Here is a 25,603-nt window from a genome sequence, read left to right as displayed (position 1 = left end):
TACCAAATGTTAATTTGTGCGCTCTGCTATGATTCAAGATGAATACAAGTCACGCACAAATTATCTACGTGAAGAAAACCAAAACAAAAGGAATAAATGAAAAGAATGATCCCGAAGGCAATCATCATGATTTGCCTTCTTCATGACCATAGCCACTCTTTTCTGCACCACAAAAGACAGCAAGCTTCAGTCTGTCTAATTTTAATCATCTAGACTTTAAAAATATCAGTCCCAAAATAAGGGACCAGTCAGTGGTCATGAGTCATGACGGAACAATTGAAACCAAAATTGTCCCTTTTTGGAATAAATGATCAAAAAATTTTGCAACAGAAGCGCTTTGCAGTCGCCACAGAATATTCTAGCATCTTTGGAATAAATAAAAGTACAAGCAAACCTGCACAAAATCGAGCCTATTTGAAGTAGTTTCCATCTCCGTGCTCCCGATCGTCCAAAATTCTTTCCTGCATAACAGGAGAGAATGAAAAATCATTTGCCTTATCGTCACAGTTTAATCTCCACTAAAAGGTAGTTAAAAAGGAATGTGATAGACCACATCTAATTATCTTTATACCTGTGAGAACCGCTATGACGTGTTGGACCCCGCATTTAGATGCTTCTCAGTGTGTTAATGTTGTATCACGCAGCTCAGAGCATGCAAAATTTCACAGCAACTCAGAGCATCCAAAACAACTAAAAGTGATGTAGATCCGGTGAATGGGTGGGACAGAGGGAGAAAAGACAATGAGAAAAATACAACTAGACTATTATTCTCTCTTTTCCAGGAAGAGGTACTGGACGCTGTTGTCCAAGCTGTCCTATTATCCTAGCTCCAAGCTAGCTGCCATTCGTACTCTTTTCCTTTTTTTGCTTTTTTTTCTTTCTTTTTTTTTTGGCCCTTTTCTCTTTTCCTACTGAAGAAAATGATCACAATATCAATAGGTGTAGATCACAATTAATGCGAACACATTCAAATAAAAAAAAAAATTTTAATGCATTAGTTATATTGGTGATACGGTGTTCTCAACTAATTAAATACTTCTTTTTGAATTTATCCATCACATTATAATTATAAAACAAATATTTTCATTATTTTTTTTAAAAAAAAGAGATGTAATTGATTTATTGTTGATGATATGGTGTGAGTTTGACACGGTAAATTTTCTAGTCAAATAGTTCGAGCAGTTGATTAGACAACACTTACTGCTTTCCGGCTTCAATATTTCTCCTCGGTCCTCACGGTACGCACCTACATCACCTAAAACTACATTAGAAATTTAGAATATGCTAGTTGACAAAAATCAAGTAAAACCAAAAAATAAAAAAGGGAAATAAAAGACATTTAGCACGGCCCACGGCCAATTGCCCATTAGTGCCAAAGCTTGCGCCACGCGCGATACTCTTACAGCCCATTAAAATATGCTAGCGCGGTCCACGGCCCATGATGGCCTATTAGTGCCAATACTCTCAAAAGGCCATCATTCTCTATATCCAAAAGCTGTTCACCTTCTACAAACGTTTCAAAATTAACCTCCTCATCTTCGCCTTCTCCTCTCCTCACCTCCCATGAGTTACAAAACACCCAACAACGCCCACCCATCTCTATATAAACAACGCCACACCCCCTTCTCTTCCCCAAGTCCACATATAACCACATCAATATTAGTTAATTATATTCATTATTAATTAATACACAGCCATGAGGTCGCTACTCGTCCCCAAAACTCTCGCTCTCGCCCTCGCGATCGCTGCTCTCGTTGCCGCCGTCTCTGCACGCCGCGATCTCACACAAGTGGCGGCAGCGCCGCAGGCTGCGACGGCGCACCCCGAGAGCTTGGCATTGGAAGCGCGGCTGCAGGGCGTGGGCGGGGGCCTGGTGGACTGCTGGAATGCATTGCTGGAGCTGCGGTCGTGCACCAACGAGATAGTTCTCTTCTTCCTCAACGGCGAGTCGTACCTCGGCTACGACTGCTGCCGCGCCATCCGCACCATCACCCTCCACTGCTGGCCCTCCATGCTCACCTCCCTCGGCTTCACCGCCCAGGAGGGCGACATCCTACGAGGCTACTGCGACGCCGAGGCCGCCGCCGCCCCACCACCCTTCGCGCCGCTCCCCACAACCCCCTCCGGCGCGCCCGCCGCGGCCCCCGCGTTGCTCCGCGCTCCGGGGAACTGAGAAAAGCAGTGGGGAATTAAGGGATCGGTGTGTTGCTTTAGCTTCCACGTGCATGGGCTGTTTTCATGTGGTGTTAATTCCACATGCTTGAGTGAATCAGATAAATAAATTCTAGTGCATGTTTCTGTCTTTTTTTTGTTTCCATCAGCTTAAATTACTGGATTACTGAATATACACTGGATTGACATAAAATATATATCTGATATATATGTAGACATGTGATATGACCTGAATCAACTTATCAGAGAGGAACAAAAATTCCACAAAGATATTACTCTGTTTGGAAATCAGATATGAACAGAGTTCAAATGATTTCAGAGCAAACGAACTAATTCGATTGAATTCAATTCGAGGGAAATTGGAATATATTGAAGTTAAAATAAATTAATTTTTGTTTTACTATTTGGAAGCAGATGCAAATTCAGCATATTATTTGGTGCCAGTATATCTTAGTTAAATGGCAGTGTGGCACTGATATGTTAGGATGTATTATAACTAATAATATTGAATTTTCATCATATTTTGATCTCAAATAGCATGATTTTATAACTTTGCAACAATCTTATTAAAATTTTCAAATTAATCAGGCTATCGAAAACAAGACTTATTAATGCCACCGTCCATTATGAGTAAACTTATGTCGCTAGAAAATATTCAACAAGCACGCAAAACTCAAATCCAACCTCTCAACCGCATTAAAACAAAAAAAAAGAATATGATTCGCTTATTGTAGGATAATTAATCTTAACCGGCGCCTAAATCAAACTTGAAACTAAACTACATGATTGCGTGGATTGAAGAAGGAATGGTGTAGTGCACCGTGCACGGGGTGAGTTGGTGCACCATGTGCGGTAGAGAATGTCGAACGCTCTCGCAGGGGCAAAATCGTCATGACGAAAAACCGATGCGTGCCTTCTCGGTTCGCGGTCACGTGCGAAGCACGTTTATCCTTTTTGCCACTCATTACTTGCCGAAGACGATAAATATGCGTAGCCGAACCCATCCCCGTCTCTCCGATAACTTCGGGGAACGATTTTACGCGAGAAGGAAAGCGAAGCAAGCGAGAGGAGGAGGAAGAAGAAGAAGAAGAAGAAGAAACCCTAGAAAATGGCGGCGTACTCCATCACATCGCCTTCTCCGTCGTGCAACCTCGGCCGTTCGATCGCCCTTCTCGACTCCACCAAGCTCTCCGCCTCGAGATCGCTGCGTTGCGCGCCGCTCCGCCGCTCCACGGCGAGGATTCGGAGGCTCTCCGCGCTTCCCCAGCGCCAAGTTGTTCCTCGGGTGATTCTCCTCTTCAATCGAATAATTCTGACTTTTTCCTCTTTTTGGATTGTTTGCGATTGTGAGATTATAGGATCTGAGGCTATTTGATGTTTCGACTCTGTTAGGTTTGTTCGTTACTCGTTTGGTACTTGTAGAAGATGATTAATTCAATGGATTTGAGACTACTTGATGTTTCTGCTCTGTATGGATTGGTAAATTACTCTTTTGGTTGTCCTATAAGATGACTGCATTCTATGTAACTCTACTCTATTTATTATATTCGAAGAATTACTAACCCTATTCGAAAGCTACTGTTGGAAATTGATCGAAATACTCAAAGATAGCTACATTAGTTAAATTAATTTGGATTCCCCTTTGTGCTGTAACTGAGCAAAGCATTGTAGATAGGCAGTATTGGAGCATGCTTTTGTTATTAATAATTTAGATTTGACTTGATTTTCCCTCATTTTGTTTTTACTTCCCATTGTTCTTAGTTGCACTCTCCAGCGATAACTTCTTGTTATAGCTGTTGGAATATCTTATACTGCTATTATAATACACTAAAATAAATGAAATCTAGGAAGCATGTTACTTGCCATAAATCAGTGGTAACTTTGAAATTTGGCAGTCAAATTTTAGAGAGAGAGAGAGAGAGAGAGAGAGAGAGAGAGAGAGAGAGACTAATGTTCAGTAAGCTTTCTTGCTCCTGATTCCTTGGGTTTAGCTGGACAGTCAAAAGGGATGACTGTGAAGACTCAGAAAGTTTCAGGCAAACTATGAGATTTTATACTAGCTGATTTTGCTCCAGTGTTTGTTTATCTAGGTGTTTGTGTAGACCTCAATGGAGTGGTTAAAATCTATGTAGGAGTTGGTCGGGAGGAACCTATGAAGAAAAAAAAATTGTAAACATGAAGAACTACAATGATTTTGATGTATTAGAATGTCTTCCGAGTGGCAATGGCATTCTCAAATTTGCAGCTCATGAATGTAATCCTCAATATAAGGAAGCTGATCTAGAATGATGTAGTTGAAACTGCATATTGTATTAGAAATGTGTGTTGCTGGGTTTTTTGGCCATGTTGTAGCACATGTTATTACGTCACAGTGTTTATTACTTTTCTTCCTTTACGTGCTACTTGCTACATCAGTAATCCTTTTAGGTTTCTATAACTTTGGGCATGCATATTATGCATTAATATCAGAAAGAAAAGTGTTAATTGTACACCATTTGCTATAATAGGACTTGTGTAGTATTGTGGTCGTCCTATACTGACCTGGTAATCTTTGAGCTGGTCCAAGATTAGTGCTGTTGCTTCCCAAATGCTGCATACCATCGTGTTTCTTGAAACCAAGGCCTTACTTCAAATAGTGGATATGCTTTGACTATAAACTAAAAAGTTCCATATGGATTATTTAACCATCTGAAAGATGATGTGCTTTATCTTTTTGATCTATAATTTGCTGACATTATCGTCTGGCAACTGAAAGAAAGATCGTACAGATGGACCATTGCAAAGTAAGTGTGTTTCTTTCTATTAATCAGGCTGTACTGATTTTACATTTACCCAATGCACCTGTACTAGATAGAAAACATCTAAGTGCCTTTTTTTCGGCTGAAACTTTGTATTAAGCCTTTCTTTTGGATAATTTTACAGGTTGAAGCGAGGAAGCAAACATTTTCTTCATTTGATGAACTGTTGGAAAAATCAGATAAGCCTGTGCTGGTTGATTTTTATGCAACCTGGTAAGCATTTGACTTCTGTTTCTGTTGCAAGCACTTGTGAATCTTTTTTAAGTCTGTTCTGTTGGCTAGGTCTCTCCTTTCTCTTTTCTTTTCATTTTTTTTCTATTGAACGTTCTATCAGATGAGATTAACTCATGTTAGGCCCAAGTTTCAAGATCCGAGTCATAAAGATGATATCTAAATTTTTAAGGTCTCTTTGTGGCCAAACAATTAACTGATTTGTTTGATTGAGATAAAGCGCTCAGTTTATATGGGCAATAACTCAGCAGTACAGTCCATATTATCTTTTCAGAAGGCTCTTAATGATGTTAAGTTTCCATATTCCTTCCAAAATTTAATGCATATATCGGCGAGTATTGTAACAAGTGAGCTAAGCTCCTTGTGACAAACAAACTATTTTACCTAGCACATCTTCTCCTGTTCTTTTCATGTCAAAACCCTTTTTCCTACTGATAGGGGCAGATAACATGTTAACTGTCTAAGAAATATACAGCATTCTCTCATTTTGTACCAGGTGAATATTGCTTTATACTTCTCCTTCTATGCCGTTGAAATGATGTTGTTTTCAGGTGCGGCCCTTGCCAATTCATGGTTCCTGTTCTAGAAGAAGTTAGTGAAAAGTTAAAAGACAAAATTCAAGTGGTCAAAATTGATACAGAGAAGTATGTGAGTATTGCGAACCGCTACAGAATTGAAGCACTGCCTACTTTCATCATCTTTAGGGACGGGAAGCCATGTGATCGTTTTGTAAGCTTGCAACCAACTTTGTCTATAATAGTTTTAGAATTGCATATTATTCTTTTAGAATTGCATATTATTCCAACATCTAGATCCTGCATAAGTTTTGTCCTTTATTCATGCCAATATTCTTCCTTGCTTATTCTTGTTTGTTCTGGTTAATATGCAGGAAGGAGCACTGCCTGCTAATCAGCTCATTCAGCGAATTGAGAGCGCTCTTAAGGTCACACAGTGAGAATATAAAAGAAATTCCGCTGTAGCATAGTGGTGAGCATCTCATTTCAGCGTTATACTTGGTAATCTTTACTCTTTGACTAGCTTATTTTTAATAGTCCCTTTGATGAGAAATTAGTTTATTTTTAGGGTTGACTGCTTAGATGTTTTTATGTCTGTTGGTTTATATCCGTTACTCTTTTGTCCAGGCGTGTTTGAATTATTCATTAATAGTCAGGAGTTGGGATGATGGGATGCTGCACGAAAACATGCAGTAGAGGAATTCGTGACATAGTTCCAAAATATGCTAGACAGGGAAATATAATTTAATTATTCTTCTGTTTAATGTCTTTTTTCTGATACCATTGTATTCAGAAGATACATTCAACAAAGAAATTCTGGAGTATTTATTATCACCTCACTCGTTCGTACTGTCTTTGATTGATCTGACCATAAAAGCCTAACGATTAATACGTCCAACTGATAGCCACTTGAAATGAGGATCAGGCTTTTCTAGGGCCAAAATCAAGCTTTAGTTCTACCTAGTTTGAGTATTAAAAATAGACTGTTTGCGAGGGCTTGAAGAGGAGCTTTTTTTTTTTTTCCCAAATCCATCTTGATTAGATTATCGCTTCTTCATTCACTTCCTCAGCTGTGGATTCTGTCTATGGAGAATATGCTGTGTCTCACGCAACTATTCAGTAAATCATGTCAATATCGCCTATTACCATTTTAATGATGTGCTATGCTTTGCCTTGAATGTGCTGTGAATTGATTTCTCTGTTGCATGCGGAAGAATGAATATTTATAATGACTTGCACTGTCATCTCCAAGTTCACTTATGATATTAGCTCTTTTATCGCGACATTTGGAAAGGCTCATAAACGAAAAAAACAAAGGCCAGCCTAGTAGAGGGAGTTCTATTGTGAGGTTGGATAAATCTAAAGCATTTTAGCAGATATTCCTGTGTTTTAATCCGATCTATATCTTTGTGTTGCTTACTAAGCAACATTTGTTATCCTGGGGCCAGTATTTTGATATTATAGATCAGAAGTTTGTGCAATTTTTCTATTTTCCTCAAACTTCTATTTTGTTTTGTTTTTTTCTTTTCCGTACTTTATGTGGGGCAGGTCGAATTTGAGCATGCCACAGCACTAATCATGAAATTCTGGATTCTCTGCTTTTAAAAAAGAGACCACTAATTAGGCCTTTTCCTTTTTTTAGAAAAAGAACTTGTATGAATCTTTTGTTCTGTGTCGACAGGTTCTTTCCAATAGTGCAACTTACACCCTGAATTACTAAATACGACATAAATCTAAGTAGCCAATGTGTCTTTATGCATGAATCTGATCAGTTTAAACAGTGTTTTATGTTTAATTGTGAAGTTGATCCCTAGTACCGCAACTATGAATCAAAGTGAAGAAACATACATATTTTCTTTAACTAAAAAAGAAATGTAATTTTGGATTTGCAAATTTCTATTCCTTTACCTTCAATTTTGGTACATCTACTTATATGAGACTCGGTTTGGACATAGTTAGCTGCATGTTAGGCAAATTTCTCCTACTTCCTTTCTGGATAAATTAACAAGCTTTGACCTTTTTTGTTTTTGAGAAATTAATTAAGATTCCATTTTTCAATCCGATTCATACTTATTTTTCTCTTATTACACATAGCAACTGAAAAGTGCATATTTAATTAAGTTTTGTCGGGAACTCTGAAAAATTAAACACCTTGCAGTTTCCTTCTGCCCCATTTGGGACTTTCCGATGACACTACCGTGCTTAGTGCATCTGTATGCGGTTAGGCACTCTGATCCAATATTTGTTTTCTAATACCTTGTATGCTTCTCTTAAATACATCATTAACCCCAGAGACACTGGTGTACTAGACAATTTAACTCAAATCATAGTCACATGCAATTTGTACGTTGACATTTTAACTAAAATAATAGCCATGCAATTTTTCCCCAGTAAGATATAGTTTTGCAGTCTTGTTTGGGGGAGTGGGTAACAAGATTTTCAAACACGAGAGGATGTATTGATTTTCAAACATCAATATGCAAGCAATTTCACCGACTGCCCCTAACGCTAATAGCAAAAAGTTTGGTGGTTGGTACCCGAGATCTCAAATTCGAACTCTAATTGATTTATATTTTCAAGTAAATTTATTTTCAAAAGAAATAAACGAAACGGATAGCACGCCTTTCTCTCTCTAAAAAAAAAAAAAAAAAAACTGCAAGCAATTTCCCCTCCCACGTTACTGGATTTTGATTGGCTCGGTCCATGAGTGACTTGGTACCCATGTTCCATGTAATGGTTACGAGAGATGCCATGAAAGGAGCTGGGCAAGTTTAATAGTGGGTAGGTGTAATTTCCCTACATCTATTAACGGGCCGACATTTCGTTTCTGTGATCAAGAAACATCAAACTTTTGGCAACCACCCCAGAAAAAGGAAAAGGGAAAAGATTTAAATAATAATAATAATAATAATAAAGAAGTTGGATCAACCCATACGCACAGCATCAACAATCCATTACCACCACAGAAAAAGGAAAAGGGGAAAAGATTTAAATAATAATAATAATAATAATAAAGAAGTTGGATCAACCCATACGCACAGCATCAACAATCCACTATCAATAAGTTGAGATATTTTAATCCAAGTAGTTGAGATATTTTTGTCCAAGGAGGACACTAATTACTATCCATGGGATACCGTTACATATGCATTGGATGCATCAGTTCCATAATCCAATAATAAATCTTTTGTTTTTATTTTATCCATTAAGGCATTTCAATGATATTGTAGACGTGATAGCAATTAGCCTATGTAAATAAATATGCTCATTATTCAAATTAATCCTTTTCCCCTCAAAAATATGTGCCCTGAGCCAATTAATCATTATCCAATCAAGCTAAGACTATGCATTTGTGTGGATCAACTACGCGGCACGTCTCTCCACCACCCACATGGCTTGCACTGTTTAATTGATTTGACCCGGTCCTTTCCATAATAATGTTGATTAGGTTCGTCGTTTAGCTTGCAAACTACAGACCACATTTAATTTCCACATCCGACTCACCAAATCCTCGTGCTCAGATGCGGTCGCCACGTCCCACGTACACCTGTTTCTATTTTTCTCTCTCTTTTTTTTTCTTTTTTTTTTTTTTGGTCGAAAGAGCCAACAAGCTAATTTATTAAAAGCAAAAATCGATTACACTTTGCTCAAAAAGACTCTACCTGCAAAGTCTTCAAAAAGTATCCTAACAAAGTCTATGAGAAGGTGACTGGTAGAATCAAAAACCAGTTTACTTCTTGAATTAAGCGCATGACTTGTTAAATAATCAGCGGCCCTATTGGCTTTACGATATATTTTAACAAAAATACACTGCTGCAAATGCTTCGTCAGAGATGTGCATCGGTCAATGATATTTTGGAGTCGCCAAGGAGGTTCAATCTGTGAACTAACATAAGATAACAAGTTTTGAGAGTTTATTTCAACTATAGCTTTAGAGATTCCACGCTTGATCGCCTCCTTCAACGTCTCGAGCAGAGCGATGGCCTCCACATGTAAGGCCGACGTAGTCATGAATTGGGCTGCCCCTGCACAGAATAAACTTTCTGTGTCAGTACGAATAATAAAACCCCCACCTCCCTTTGAGATTTGCATGTTAAAAGCACCATCAGAATTTATTTTTCTCTCTCTATTTATAACGATAATAACATACTATAATCATTTTTGCATAATATATATAAATTATTGCCTAATAATGTATTTGGGTGTTCAAACAAATCATCTTATATATTGTGTTTTCAAAACAAAAATTATTTTTTGTTGTATGATGATGATGGCTTAAAAGTAAGAAAATATTCTTTATTGAGCAATTAAGACCGAAAAGATGGAAGAGTTCATTGAACATATTCTCCATTTTAGCTCCATGAATGCCTGATATTAATATAGTAATACTTTGGTATAAGCTCACTCTTTATTCTCTAACCACCTACCACATTAAATAAAAGAAAAGAAAAGAAATACAACACTTATGGTAAAATAGTACCTTAATTATGTTTAATATATAAGACAGCTTAGCGAATTAAATTTGGTTAATTAGTGAGAGAGAAAAGGATAGAAAAAAAAGAATCTTTGAACTGGGCATCCAAATGACCTATATGATGTTGAAATAAATAAAATAAATAAAAATCCAAATGGATGTACACATAGACACCATGATAGTACATGTCTCACCTTATGATATCGAAATAAACCTCATGGAAATTCTTTCTCCATGTAAATCCACGCACTGTGGAAAAGGTTGTAAACTAATAATCACATAATATACTTTTCAAATCTAGGCGTGCTAGGCTCTGTCAAAGGATGATATATTGTTTTTTGACAAAATACAATTTCCATACTTATATAAGAGAAAATATTATAGTAAATCCTCAAATATATATATATAGTCTTGTAATGAACAAACTTTATAGATTTTTTCCACTTTAGATCTCAAATTCTTCTCTATACCCCTACTTTTAAAGACTGTATCCTTTGTTAAATCTAATATTAAATATTTGAGTGAATTATTTTTACACTACAATGCGAAATTTTAAAATTTAGTCACAGGATAAATAACATGACTAACGAAACTGTTTCCATCAGATTTTATTAAAGTGACGACTAACTCACTTTCCATGTAGTTTCGGGCCTTAATGAAAAAGGAGCGGGAATTTAAAAAAAGAAAAAAAGAAAAAAAGTTAACGTCCTAATGCCGCGGATTAACTGTAACAGTTTCTGGTGACTGATAACACAACGTGGGGACCCACCGTACGTCGACAAAGATGCCTGAGGCATATTCCCGAAAGATTGCCCTTTGCCGACACCATCTTTCATGGGCCCACTAACGGCCCAAACACGTGAAATGACGTTTCAGATAATTGTTTTTTCAAAAAAGAAAAAACCCATACCTAAAGGAAGCCTAATGTCACACTTACACCGTATTATCAGTAGCAAATATTTTTCTATTAATCATCATGGAAAAAGTGAATCCAGGAGAGACAATTCCATTAATTGGAGACATCACATCAGTAATATAACTAATATATTGTGGAAAAAAAATTCTAGAATCCACTACTTATATTGCTGATGAAATGTCCTCAACTTAAATTGCATTATTTGAATTTACTCGTCCCATCATAATTAATAAAAAAATATATTTTGAATTTTTAAAAAAAAAAGATGGTTAACGTATTATTGATGGTCCGGTGTGAGTGATTTTTTTTTTTTTTTTTTTTTTTTTTTTTTTTGCCAAACCCCTTTCCTACAAGTGCCTTTGTTTTGTGGGGCCCGCACCGACCACAATTATCTCTGTGGGCCCCGACCACCATTTTGTGAGGTCCACGGAGTTGGCAGGAGTTGGAGTGTACTACAAACAATAGACGTGGAGTTGGACCATTCAATTCGACCAGATTACGTGGCTATATTTGATTCGTTGTTAGAGCCGGGTCCTGAGTTCGCAGAAGCTGAAGCGTAGGGAAAGAACGTGCGGTTAAAATGCGCGGTCCTTGTTTGATTGGATGTGGTGGTCGCGCGTCGACCCGTCTGATTGAGATCTGACGGTCAGATGCGATTCAATTCGGATAATGACTTGGCATGTTTTAGAATGTCTTTTTCTGCAAAGATTTCTCCGTTCTCGGAATCTTAAACACGGCGGACGCTTCGAAGACGCGGTAATTTGCAGCCGGAGGTGTCTTGTATTTACCCACAACGTTTATGAATTTGCTGGAGTTTGAGCTCTCAAAAGTTTTTAATGTTTTGAAAACTTTAAAATTTAGATTATTCAATTATCATATGTTTAAAATTATTTAAATTATTTTTTGATGAATTATGTAATATAATATGCTAGATACAAATATTAGAAATAGTTTGCGGGTCCGACTACGGTGCTTTTAAAATTATTAAACACTTGGTGCTTATAAATTTCTCACTGTTAGATTATACTATTTCACCATCCACTCAGTCAACACTAGGGGATAACTATTATCAAAATAGCACATTTTTTCATTTAAGTGCCAAAAAAGCCTACAAGCACTAATGACTGACTGGATATTTTTAAAAGTATTAATTGCAGCTCAATTCACAGTATGCTGAAAATAGATATATTTGGCTGCCATGAATTTTAGAGTTCTACACAGTATGTTTTAATTTCCAAACCCTCATTAATTTAATGGTATAGATACAAGTTAAGATATAAGCAGAAATTAGATTAATTTTATATTTGAATGAAAATTAGATTATTTTCGGAATAAAGTAAATAATATTTAGATGGTTAGATTAGCGCAGGGGAATAAGAGTTATAAATTTAAATTAAAAATAGTTTATCTAATTAATTAATATCAAAATATTAATTAAAAATAATTAAATAAATTAATAAATTTATTAGCTATGAATATTATAATCAATCAATAAATTAATAATTCAATACATTAACTAATTAATTTGTTAATTATAGAAATAACATAACTTTTTAATTAGTTAGTAAATTATTTTATTTAGATAATCAGTTAAAAATAAATATTAATGGTTGTTTAATATAAATATATTGGTTATTGAATAAATTGATTAGAATATTAATTTTAATTAGTTAATTTATGATAAATAATAAATTAATTAATTACTTTACTATTTAAGCAATATTTAAGCAATAGATAATGACTTAATATATTAATTAGATTAATAATAATTTAATACTATAATTAAAATTAGATTAGATTTTTATTAATCTTATTCCCGCTTGAGAACAAGCTCGTTTCAGGGAGAGAGGGCGGAACAGCTGTTCCAAAGTTATACCAGATTATACCATCTTTTTTCAAGGGTACAAAATTTACCGTTCTTGTGTTAAAAATATTTTTCTGGAAACAATAGGGGAATAAGAATTTATTCTAGCTTCTTATATCTAAGCCAAATGCTCGGGCAGCGTTTGGTTAGGGGATAGGGATAGAAATAAGCCCTTATCCCTCTTTTATATCCAAACGCTAATTTTTTACCCGAGAATAATAGTTCTCGGTTATCTCCGCCAACACCTCTATTTTCTATATAAAACCATCTAAAATTATTCTTAAACAACTCAATTTTCATCCAAATACTATTTTTCTTATCCCCATACTTGTACCTATCCCTGTAATAGCTAGTTCTTGCTTATATCCGAACCAAACGGTATCCTAGAGTGTAAGTTTCAATTCTTTGTTTAATTTTTCCAGATATTTACAACGCTTTTTTTTTTTTTATGACTAAAAATGCTATTCCGCGTGATCCATCCACTACTCTGCCCAAAATTAATACGACCAAAGGAGCCCACTCCACATGAGGGAGGGTGCGACTAGGGGTGGTCTCTTTGCATTAAATCAGGACCTTTAAAATAAATATAAATTAGAATTATTATATTGAGTGCGGCTACGGTACCCAATAAATAAATTATTACCATGCATTTTTCAACGGCGATTCAGATCCGTGATCTCCGCGAATCACCACCGTCCAATTGTACCGTTGCTACGGCCGCTTCCGCTATATATGCCCCATCGATCTCCTCGTTACATATCCACCAAATCATCCCAAATATCAACCAACCTTGGTTCTCTAATCTAAATCTTAATCTCTTTTTAGCAACTGATATTTAATCAAATGGCCGAGGAGAAGCACCACCACCACCACTTGTTCCACCACCACAAGGACGAGCAGCAGGCCGAGGACGTGGCGGTGGTTCAGGAGACCGCGTACTCCAGCTACGATGACGGCACCGGCGCCGGCTACAGCACGACCACCGCGGCGGCGGCGGTGGTGACGGAGCCGACCGATGCGGAAGAGTACGAGAACTACAAAAAGGAGGAGAAGCACCACAAGCACAAGGAGCACCTCGGCGAGATGGGCGCCGTCGCCGCCGGCGCCTTTGCTCTGGTAACTCTTAAATTTTATCAAATACTTTTCCTTGCGTTTGGACTCGAAATTTTTTAATAAGTTCAAGACGACGAGCTGAAATAAATGTGTAAGTTATTGGACAACCGTATTTATTTATATTCAGTAAATTCCACTTTATAGTGAAATTTACTGCAAAAAAAAATTACTAGGTAATTGATTAGCTACTACGTAATTTGGGGGTAGTATTGATCTTAATAACTGGTATTAATAATTTTTAAAAACAGTATGAGAAGCACGAGGCAAAGAAGGACCCGGAGCACGCCCACAAGCACAAGATAGAGGAGGAGGTCGCGGCGGCCGTGGCCGTGGGGAGCGGCGGGTACGCCTTCCACGAGCACCACGAGAAGAAGGACTCGAAGAAGGACGCCGAGGAGCACGACGGCGGCGAGAAGCGCCACCACCTCTTCTAAACAGTGGTTCAATGAAGGATCTAGCTAGCCAGCTAGCTAGTACCTTCAGTGTTAATTCAGTTTGATGATCTATCTATATATCTAATTCTCAATATATCTCGTATTATGTTTATGTATTGCATGAGATCTACGCGTGGTGTTTTAGGGGGTTGTGGTTCTGCATCTTAAATAAGAGCCTGTTTGTTTGTGGCTCTGGGTGTATCGATCCTGTGCTTTCTTGGTTGATGTACTTGCTTTGTTTTGTGTCCTTTAATCTATATACAAAAAAAAAAAATTGTTTTGTACCTCAAGATCGAATTATTATTCTTTTGTTTTTTTTTAAGTCTAGCATCATATGTAGGATATCATAATACCTGTATCATATAGATAAAAAAAATCTAATTAAATATAATTAATGTTACATGAAGACAACATTCTAAGAACAAGGTAATAACTTTGATTCAAAAATATTTTTTTTAAAAAAAAAAATTACTTTTGCATTTCTATGCAAGATCTAAATTTTTGAGACAATATTTACTATTAATTATTAATTGTAAATAAAATGACTGTCATAGTGAGAACTTTCTCGAACCTAAGACCGCGACGTCGAGCAAATGTCAAACCATTGCAATCGCATCTGATGTGATATCCAACCAACGCCCAATGGGTACATGACAAGTGAGCCTTATCCAGCGCCGCGTCAAAATCGCTCTAGAATAATCTGCATTTGAGATCAAAATTAATTGCTTAAACTAATTAGTTCACACGCACTCATGTTATATATATCTCACTTGATAAGTAATTAGAATTTAGCTGGGGTTTGAAACTGATCTAGAATCCAATTCCAAAAATTATCTAATCTGATATATCAAATTGCTTTTGAGAAGAATTTTAGAGTGATCATAAAAAAGAACTTAAATTGCAACAGAAAAACTCCAAATTGTCAATATATAAGTACACAAATAAGATACGTTACATATTAATATCTGCTAATTAAACAGCTTGTGCGCTTCTAGAAACAGTAACTCCAAATTTGGCAAATTAGGTGTATGATACCATTACTACAAATGTTGAAATGAACTTCTAAATCCAAATGCACAAACATCTGTATATTCTTCCATTGCAAGGGAAAGATGTATAGAATATCATAATGCCTTAATGAAAAAAATCCAATATATCAACAATTTTTTCAAATTGTTCTACATATTTTTTTTTTTTTGAGAAAAAAAATAGCATGTCATCCGCTTCATTCATTAGAAGTATGAATTATGCTGCAGGGGTAAGATAGTAGACCTCAATTAAGACGAACAAAAAAAGAAGGTTAATAGAATACAAAGTAGCTACTTTGCCGTGAGAAATTTCTCCCACAAAATTTTCAAGTATCTGATTTTATTGACTACTGAAAAAGGATTTGCATTAATCTTTCTAAATGCATATCGTTTCTAACATTTCAAATAACCCACTAGTAAGTTATCAGTCTGGTCAGTATAAAACGAATAGGCTGAGTTCTATATATTAACATCCAATTATCCTAAAGGACAGTCACATCATCACCAAAATTCATAGACTGAATCCCCTTCAAGGCTAGTTTTTTTTTTTTTTTTTTTTGAGAGATCGGTAGCACGTTACTCGCTTCGTTTATTTCATTTAGAAATAAACTTAGCTGAAAATGTAAATCAACTTGGATTCGAACTTAGGTCTTGGATACCAACCACCAAGCCCTTTGCCACTTACTTTAGGGACGGTCGGTTCAAGACTAGTTGTTATTATTAGAAATTTACTAAATACGCATTGCACGAATAAATTATCCACAATTTTCTCTTCCAAACATTGTTGGCTCTAAGTTTTAGATAGGTAATTAGATTGTGCAATAATATAACCCACTTCCTTTTTTTTTTTCTTTATTTCCTTTATTTGGGCTCTGTTTTATGTAAGATAGCTTCTGGATCTATATAAGTGACAATTCTGCATTAACATAGGGGCAACTAAGTTATTTTGTGTGCAAGCATACTATTACTAGCACAGGTTTTTTTATTAGCAAACTAATATTCGCTGATTATACATATGCAGCAAAAACAGCTACCTTGTACTGGATCACATGGCCAGCTAATTCGTTGAATTTAAATATTCAAAAAGGTAATTTGGCACAACGTTTCAGGTCATGTTGCGCACGACTCTAACCATAATATAATATTTCATTCAATTAAAGGAAACATATCTTTTATATATATATTTATAAGTTTATCAGTTTCGAAAATAGCAAATTAATAAATGTTACATAAGTTAAAACATCCTCTATACCATCTTCCTCCCTTGTTGATGCAAACCTAGAGAAAGGGGACGAGGTCAAATTGGTGGCAACTCACATTTCGTACCGATGTTTGTGCCAAACATTCATAACAGCACAAAAAAAATTAAATGCTTAGGAAAATAACTTATTTTTTATTTGTTTTTTACTTTAATTGTTGGTTTTTTTGTCACGCATCTCGTCTATTTCTAGTTCTCTCCATAATTTTCAATTGTGTTCGATCATATCTAAGTTTTTTTATAATGTTATCTCCGTAGTTCGTGGAGCGCTTAGTCCGCTCCGATAACCATATTAACAGAGCTAAAACTAGCTTAAATCTGAATAGTCTTATACTTAATAAAAAGATTGTAAAGAGATAACAAATTATTGAAAAAGAGGGAATGAGAAAATAAAAAGATAAAGCTGGGCATTCTTCGTCAATGGATACAGCGAAGCCAAGTGGATTGCACGTGATTGGATTGAATTATAATGAGAAAGTGGGTTTCAAGCTTCCAGTTTCTCTTTCTAATTTTCTATGGTTTAAGTTGACTTACCGCAAATTACGGAGTTCCCTGCACGATCGGGCAACCAAAATGGGCCAATCATATATGGCTCTTCCTCTGATGACTCCTTAGCCGACCCAACCCCAACCACGCTTTATACACGGGTTTGATCGGACAAAACTTATGCGAAGAGCTCTCCAGTAAAACTCTATTGAGAAGCTCGTCATCTACTGTATATATCTGTCATAGTGAGAACTTTCTCGAACCTAAGACCGCGACGTCGAGCAAATGTCAAACCATTGCAATCGCATCTGATGTGATATCCAACCAACGCCCAATGGGTACATGACAAGTGAGCCTTATCCAGCGCCGCGTCAAAATCGCTCTAGAATAATCTGCATTTGAGATCAAAATTAATTGCTTAAACTAATTAGTTCACACGCACTCATGTTATATATATCTCACTTGATAAGTAATTAGAATTTAGCTGGGGTTTGAAACTGATCTAGAATCCAATTCCAAAAATTATCTAATCTGATATATCAAATTGCTTTTGAGAAGAATTTTAGAGTGATCATAAAAAAGAACTTAAATTGCAACAGAAAAACTCCAAATTGTCAATATATAAGTACACAAATAAGATACGTTACATATTAATATCTGCTAATTAAACAGCTTGTGCGCTTCTAGAAACAGTAACTCCAAATTTGGCAAATTAGGTGTATGATACCATTACTACAAATGTTGAAATGAACTTCTAAATCCAAATGCACAAACATCTGTATATTCTTCCATTGCAAGGGAAAGATGTATAGAATATCATAATGCCTTAATGAAAAAAATCCAATATATCAACAATTTTTTCAAATTGTTCTACATATTTTTTTTTTTTTGAGAAAAAAAATAGCATGTCATCCGCTTCATTCATTAGAAGTATGAATTATGCTGCAGGGGTAAGATAGTAGACCTCAATTAAGACGAACAAAAAAAGAAGGTTAATAGAATACAAAGTAGCTACTTTGCCGTGAGAAATTTCTCCCACAAAATTTTCAAGTATCTGATTTTATTGACTACTGAAAAAGGATTTGCATTAATCTTTCTAAATGCATATCGTTTCTAACATTTCAAATAACCCACTAGTAAGTTATCAGTCTGGTCAGTATAAAACGAATAGGCTGAGTTCTATATATTAACATCCAATTATCCTAAAGGACAGTCACATCATCACCAAAATTCATAGACTGAATCCCCTTCAAGGCTAGTTTTTTTTTTTTTTTTTTTTTTGAGAGATCGGTAGCACGTTACTCGCTTCGTTTATTTCATTTAGAAATAAACTTAGCTGAAAATGTAAATCAACTTGGATTCGAACTTAGGTCTTGGATACCAACCACCAAGCCCTTTGCCACTTACTTTAGGGACGGTCGGTTCAAGACTAGTTGTTATTATTAGAAATTTACTAAATACGCATTGCACGAATAAATTATCCACAATTTTCTCTTCCAAACATTGTTGGCTCTAAGTTTTAGATAGGTAATTAGATTGTGCAATAATATAACCCACTTCCTTTTTTTTTTTCTTTATTTCCTTTATTTGGGCTCTGTTTTATGTAAGATAGCTTCTGGATCTATATAAGTGACAATTCTGCATTAACATAGGGGCAACTAAGTTATTTTGTGTGCAAGCATACTATTACTAGCACAGGTTTTTTTATTAGCAAACTAATATTCGCTGATTATACATATGCAGCAAAAACAGCTACCTTGTACTGGATCACATGGCCAGCTAATTCGTTGAATTTAAATATTCAAAAAGGTAATTTGGCACAACGTTTCAGGTCATGTTGCGCACGACTCTAACCATAATATAATATTTCATTCAATTAAAGGAAACATATCTTTTATATATATATTTATAAGTTTATCAGTTTCGAAAATAGCAAATTAATAAATGTTACATAAGTTAAAACATCCTCTATACCATCTTCCTCCCTTGTTGATGCAAACCTAGAGAAAGGGGACGAGGTCAAATTGGTGGCAACTCACATTTCGTACCGATGTTTGTGCCAAACATTCATAACAGCACAAAAAAAATTAAATGCTTAGGAAAATAACTTATTTTTTATTTGTTTTTTACTTTAATTGTTGGTTTTTTTGTCACGCATCTCGTCTATTTCTAGTTCTCTCCATAATTTTCAATTGTGTTCGATCATATCTAAGTTTTTTTATAATGTTATCTCCGTAGTTCGTGGAGCGCTTAGTCCGCTCCGATAACCATATTAACAGAGCTAAAACTAGCTTAAATCTGAATAGTCTTATACTTAATAAAAAGATTGTAAAGAGATAACAAATTATTGAAAAAGAGGGAATGAGAAAATAAAAAGATAAAGCTGGGCATTCTTCGTCAATGGATACAGCGAAGCCAAGTGGATTGCACGTGATTGGATTGAATTATAATGAGAAAGTGGGTTTCAAGCTTCCAGTTTCTCTTTCTAATTTTCTATGGTTTAAGTTGACTTACCGCAAATTACGGAGTTCCCTGCACGATCGGGCAACCAAAATGGGCCAATCATATATGGCTCTTCCTCTGATGACTCCTTAGCCGACCCAACCCCAACCACGCTTTATACACGGGTTTGATCGGACAAAACTTATGCGAAGAGCTCTCCAGTAAAACTCTATTGAGAAGCTCGTCATCTACTGTATATATTTTTAAAAAATAACTAATATAGTCAGCAAAAAAAATCTAATCCGCTTTATTAATTTTGAAAATATTACTTAAAGAAAAATGCAATGTTTGTAACTCAAAAGGAGCTGTAGAATCACAACGCTCTAGTTGCCGGAAGAAGAAAAAAGAAGAGATTAGTTATACGTTGAATAAGCAAAAGCTTACGCCTCGTTTGATATTATGTCTCCTTCAAAACAAAAAAAAAAAATGTACTATATTTTTTATTTTATTATCAAATTAGTTTTGATCCTTATAAAAATACAAACTGTAAGCAATTTGTCATCCAGCAATTAATACACTCTATAGCATATATTTGCCGAAAAGAAAATAGAAGGTAAGGGTAACCAAAAAAAGAGGGAACCTAAATTGAGTATTATTATTTTTTGAGATCATTTATTGTTTCAACAGTGTGATAATAGCTTGTTGGTTAATTTCTATAATACTTACTCATGAAGAAATGCTACAATTGCACCGCGTAAGCATCGGAATTGACTAATCCAATTGGGTCACCATCTCATGTAACCAATCTAATTGGTTTTCTATACCGTGAATTATATTCTTTGCTTTCATATTATGAGGATATATTAACGAGTAGTTAATTAATCGATAAACTCATGGATAATTATAAATCAACTATTAATTTTGTTCATAGCTCATCTGTGTAAAGTATGTCAATTCAAGGACTTATTCTCCTTAACAAAATATTTATTTACTATATTAAATTAACTATTCCGCAATTATTATTTCGTTGCATTGAATGATCATCTATTTTAAACCTATATGTACTTTATACTGGATATATATTAACTACGCATGCTATTTTTAATTAATAACACAAAATTTCGTTCCTAAAGTATTTTTCATTGCTGACAAAAAGTAGACTGAATCCAAGTCGATACATAATTTCACTATATTGAAGTTAAATTGGAATAGATTAAAACATTACTATTACACAATAGGATCCTTTTTAAATATTAAGCCTGAATCCGTTCACTTTTAGTTGAGATGCGAAAGCGGATAGTTAAAATCATCAACATCTATCACCATTAATTCCTCACCTAACTTGACATAACTTGTATTAATTCGCGGTCCTTAAGCACAAAGAAAAGAAATTCAGCCACGCGTTTTACGTACCCGCTTTCACAGGCTACAACGACTGATGAGACAAAGTTTGGCAAAGTAAAGAAATTATAGAACTCTTAATTGTGGATTAATGTAGAGCTTTCAATAAAATCAGAAAATTTTGTTAAAAAAATCAAGAACATTTCATTGAAATTAGGTCAATTTTTTTCGCCTTTGATTGGTAGATTAGGTTCAGAATTTCGTGCATATATCAACCCTTGAATCACCATAGGACATTTTTGTTTTCTTCTTTTCCCTCTTTGAATTTTGATCCAAACAAGAGAAAGTTATTTTCTCTCCTAACTTTTTTTCTTTTTATTCAAATGGAGTGTTAGGTAAATATAGTTTTATTGGATATGTTAGATTACCATACTCAAATGTAATTTATCACATTGAGTTGTGTGTGTGTGTGTGTGCGCGCGCGCGCGCTTTTTTTTGAGAGAAATAGGTAGTATGCTAGCCGCTTCGTTTATTTTATTTTAAAAATAAATTTAGTTGAAAATATGAATCAACTAGGATTCGAACTCGAGATCTCGGATATCAATCATCAAGCTCTTTGTCACTTGCGTTAGGGACGGTCGGTCACATTGAGTCGTGTTAACATGCATGATTGATTGGTGTGGTACTTTTTCCACAAGAAGGGGATAAGTTAATTAGCTTCCTAGTTCCTACGCGGGGACGAGTTTCAAGAGCTGTTAAATATGCCTCGAATTCTAGTACTGTAAGGTTTTCTAACCCTATTTTGTTTTAATTATCCCATTAAGTTAAGTTTAGATTATGCCTAATTTATTGAGATATTCCTAATCTTAGTGGATTTGTATTTCTAGTTGTATTAGGATTTAACCACTATTATAAATATACCCTTTATTCCTTTAGTTTAGTGCAGAAGATGAGAGAGGGAATATGGGTGTATTTTTTGGGATTAGGGTTTTGTGAGAGAGGCATATTTTGTACACCACTTTGATTATAATAAAGATCTCCGTTCCGTCTTCGCCCGTGGACGTAGGCCGTTGGCCGAACCACGTAAATATTATGTGCTTTATGTTTCTTCTCTCTTTCTCGAATCTCTTTTGGTATTTTCGCATCCGACGAACTAGATCTTCTCGGTTTTAGTTCTAACAAGAGCTTTGAATATTCCAAGCACATGCATGTACGCGGCCATAGATTAATACAAACTACCGTAAAAATGTTGAACTACCAAATTTTCCCCTGGAAAGTCCACCAATCCGTGTCGATCAGCCTAGGCTGGGAAGGGCATCCATGTAATTTCAATACCCTTCGTTCCCCTATATATATGTATCATCAACGAGTTTCTTTCAAACATACACAAATATCCTTTGATCATTTCCTCTAGCATTAAATATCAACAAAGGGAGTCTAAGTAAGTGATTAATCTTGTTATCGACAATGTCGGAGGAGAAGCACCACCACTTCTTCCACCACCACAAGGAGGATCAGAGCTCGACGGAAATCGACTACGCCAAGAAAGAAAAGCACCACAAGCACATGGAGCAACTTGGCGAGCTCGGCGCCGTCGCCGCCGGTGCCTACGCTCTGGTAATCCTCTAATCTTTTACTCCGACGCTATTATCGCATGCATTGATTGAACTGTTTTTTTTTTTTCCCTTTTTTTTGTTTTGAGAAAAAAAATAGAGAGCAAAGAGAGTTGAATCGAGCAATTTATTGCTACCAAATATTACATAAAATTTGTGATATAAAAATTAGAGTCATTTTTGGTATAAAAATCGTCATTAGCATGCACGTGCCATTGTCAATTAAGGTAAATGATCTTGTTATTCGTTTTTCATGAAAAGAAACTATATGTAAAGCTAGGGAATGATACGGACTGATTTGTTTAAGGACTAATTAATTAAGTTTTGTGTTAATCTCTATGCATGATTTTCCCTATGAGCTTAAGTTTTGTGTTATTTATGTATCTCTGACAATATCAAATGTATGAACAGCATGAGAAGCATAAGGCAAAGAAGGATCCTGAGAACGCACACAGTCACAAAGTTAAGGAGGAGATCGCTGCGACTGTGGCGGTCGGCAGTGTCGGCTACGTGTTCCACGAGCACCACGAGAAGAAAGATGCGAAGAAACACGGCCACCATCACTAGCCCTCACCTGTGGGAACCATAAATACATATATATGTGTGTAATATTACTATAAATATATTGTTGTTGCTTCTCTCTCGTACGTGTTAGGTGTTGCTTATTTTGTGTATCCTTTTCTGAGTCTTGGCGTGTCGTTTGCTTGTTATGTAAGTTGTATTTCGAATAAGTGCTAAACACTGTGTATTACAATAATTTTGTTTTGCCTTAATTTTAATTTGTTGGATTGTGGGTCATTAAATGATGGAATTAATGATGTTTTAAATGGCATTAATAAGTCCTAACAGATCATACAAAGAGCCAAAATTGTATCAGCAGGGATTAAACAAGAACTATCTGTAAAATTGTAGATTTTCCTGATCCAGTTCCTGCCTATAAAATGAAGGGAAGTGGTTTCTCATCAAAATATGGAAGACGTTAAATATGTTTTTAATCACAAACCAATATTTAGTAGTGACAATCCCCAACGTTAGACCGTCCTATCTGCCGTTCATTATATTGATGGCATAAATTTCAAAGTTGAGTGACTGGTGGATCAAGCAATCTTACGCTGGAGATCATCCCCACCAATCTGTTTTGTTTTATCCTTTCTTTTTTTTTTTTTTAAGAAAATGTAGTATGCTACCACTTCATTCAATTAGGAAGTGAACTTAGCTACAAGTTGAGGCATCCAGGCCTCGGAACAGGAAAAAGAAAAGAAGAAAAAAAGAAAAAATAAAAAACAGAGAAGAAAAAAAAAGAGTAAAGAGAAGAAGGGAGAAAAAAAAAAGGAGAATAAAAAGGAACAAAAAGGAACAAAAAGACAATGATCAACTAGAACGGGAGTGTTCCCACGAGTTTTTAAGTTCTCTGNAGAAAGAGCCAAAATTGTATCAGCAGGGATTAAACAAGAACTATCTGTAAAATTAATTGTAGATTTTCCTGATCCAGTTCTTGCCTATAAAATGAAGGGAAGTGGTTTCTCATCAAAATATGGAAGACGTCAAATATGTTTTTAATCACAAACCAATATTTAGTAGTGACAATCCCCAACGTTGGACCATCCTATCTGCTGTTCACCATATTGATGGCGTAAATTTCAAAGTTGAGTGACCAGTGGATCAAGCAATCTTACGTTGGAGATCATCCCCACCAATTTGTTTTATCTTTTTGAGCGTAAGGACAATTGATTAGTCCACCGCCCGTAGAGATCATCTCACCGCATGGAGCCTTCTTTGCAGAGAGCTCAGCGTTCTGTTTCAGAGTTCGCGATTCATATATGGTATAAGATACTCGCAACATAAGTACATCACAGCTTGCTTAGTCCAAATATTGACATCCTGATGGTCGACAATTCATGAAATATGTTAATACAATTAACAGCATTAACTGGGGGACAGTTGAAACAGGGCATGAAAGATTTTGTATGGGTAAAAGTGTATGTATGGAGACCCCGAGTAATAGGGTGATAGAGTAATCATTTAAATTAGACATGCTTTCATGTTCGTTAAGTAGACAAATCAATAAATAATAACTAATAGAGGCATTAAATTTAATAAAAATTCAATCAAAAAAAAAAGTTAGGGTCTATTTCAAAACGGTCTATAGTAGACGGAGTCTCCACATATTTTAACCTTTTGTGCATAATTAATAAAGATTTAATTTTTGCACAAATAGTTCTATATTTGGGCAAAAACGAGATNTTTTTTTTTCCTTTATTTTTTTTTTTTTTTTTTTTTGTTTTATCTTTTCGAGCATCAGGACAATTGGTTAGTCCACCTCCCGTATAGATCATCTCACCACATGGAGCCTGCTTTGCAGAGAGCTCGGCATTCTGTTTTAGAGTTCGCGATTCATATCTGGTATAAGATACTCGCTAGATGACATGACAACGTAAGTACATCACAGCTGGCTCAGTCCAAATGTCGACAACCTGATGGTCGACAATTCATGAAATATGTTAATACAATTAACAGCATTAACTGGGGGACAGTTGAAACAGGGCATGAAAGATTTTGTAGGGGTAAAAGTGTATGTATGGAGACCCCGAGTAATAGGGTGATATAGTAATCATTTAAATTAGACATGCTTTCATGTTCGTTAACTAGACAAATCAATAAATAATAACTAATAGAGGCATTAAATTTAATAAAATTCAATCAAAAAAAAAAAAGTTAGGGTCTATTTCAAAACGGTCTATAGTAGACGGAGTCTCCACATATTTTAACCTTTTGTGCACAATTAATAAAGATTTAATTTTTGCACAAATAGTTCTATATTTGGGTAAAAACGAGATGGCCCAAAAATAGACTTAGGCCCAACTAAATATACTTATCAACGGAGTCTCCAACGAGGCCAAACCAAATCCATCTGGGCC

The 25,603-nt window shown here is 35.5% G+C and overlaps 4 protein-coding genes across 5 annotated transcripts; all 4 read left to right on the top strand.

The window, feature by feature from the left end:
- On the top strand, positions 1,625-2,262 carry LOC109723600 (egg cell-secreted protein 1.2-like). The gene has a single exon (XM_020252036.1). It carries the CDS (start codon positions 1,697-1,699, stop codon positions 2,171-2,173), a length of 477 nt encoding a protein of 158 aa, XP_020107625.1. The 5' UTR covers positions 1,625-1,696; the 3' UTR covers positions 2,174-2,262.
- On the top strand, positions 3,169-6,870 carry LOC109723599 (thioredoxin Y, chloroplastic). Of its 2 annotated transcripts, none has more exons than XM_020252035.1 (5): positions 3,169-3,457; positions 5,095-5,183; positions 5,753-5,930; positions 6,091-6,188; positions 6,344-6,870. In XM_020252035.1, exons 1-4 carry the CDS (start codon positions 3,281-3,283, stop codon positions 6,154-6,156), a joined length of 510 nt encoding a protein of 169 aa, XP_020107624.1. In that variant the 5' UTR covers positions 3,169-3,280; the 3' UTR covers positions 6,157-6,188; positions 6,344-6,870. The 2 variants fall into 2 exon arrangements, 1 of the variants encoding a protein (XP_020107624.1); XR_002219710.1 differs by having other exon boundaries at positions 3,170-3,457; positions 6,091-6,217.
- Positions 13,717-14,801, top strand: LOC109723450 (abscisic stress-ripening protein 2-like). Its single transcript, XM_020251806.1, has 2 exons — positions 13,717-14,086; positions 14,332-14,801. Exons 1-2 carry the CDS (start codon positions 13,814-13,816, stop codon positions 14,515-14,517), a joined length of 459 nt encoding a protein of 152 aa, XP_020107395.1. The 5' UTR covers positions 13,717-13,813; the 3' UTR covers positions 14,518-14,801.
- On the top strand, positions 22,440-23,488 carry LOC109722776 (abscisic stress-ripening protein 2-like). Its single transcript, XM_020250912.1, has 2 exons — positions 22,440-22,689; positions 23,097-23,488. Exons 1-2 carry the CDS (start codon positions 22,540-22,542, stop codon positions 23,250-23,252), a joined length of 306 nt encoding a protein of 101 aa, XP_020106501.1. The 5' UTR covers positions 22,440-22,539; the 3' UTR covers positions 23,253-23,488.

Source organism: Ananas comosus, linkage group 17 (assembly GCF_001540865.1).
Source record: "Ananas comosus cultivar F153 linkage group 17, ASM154086v1, whole genome shotgun sequence".
Classification (NCBI taxonomy): Eukaryota; Viridiplantae; Streptophyta; class Magnoliopsida; order Poales; family Bromeliaceae; genus Ananas; species Ananas comosus.
The sequence above is the reverse complement of the archived record's forward strand: the minus strand, read 5'-3'. Positions and strand labels throughout refer to the sequence as shown.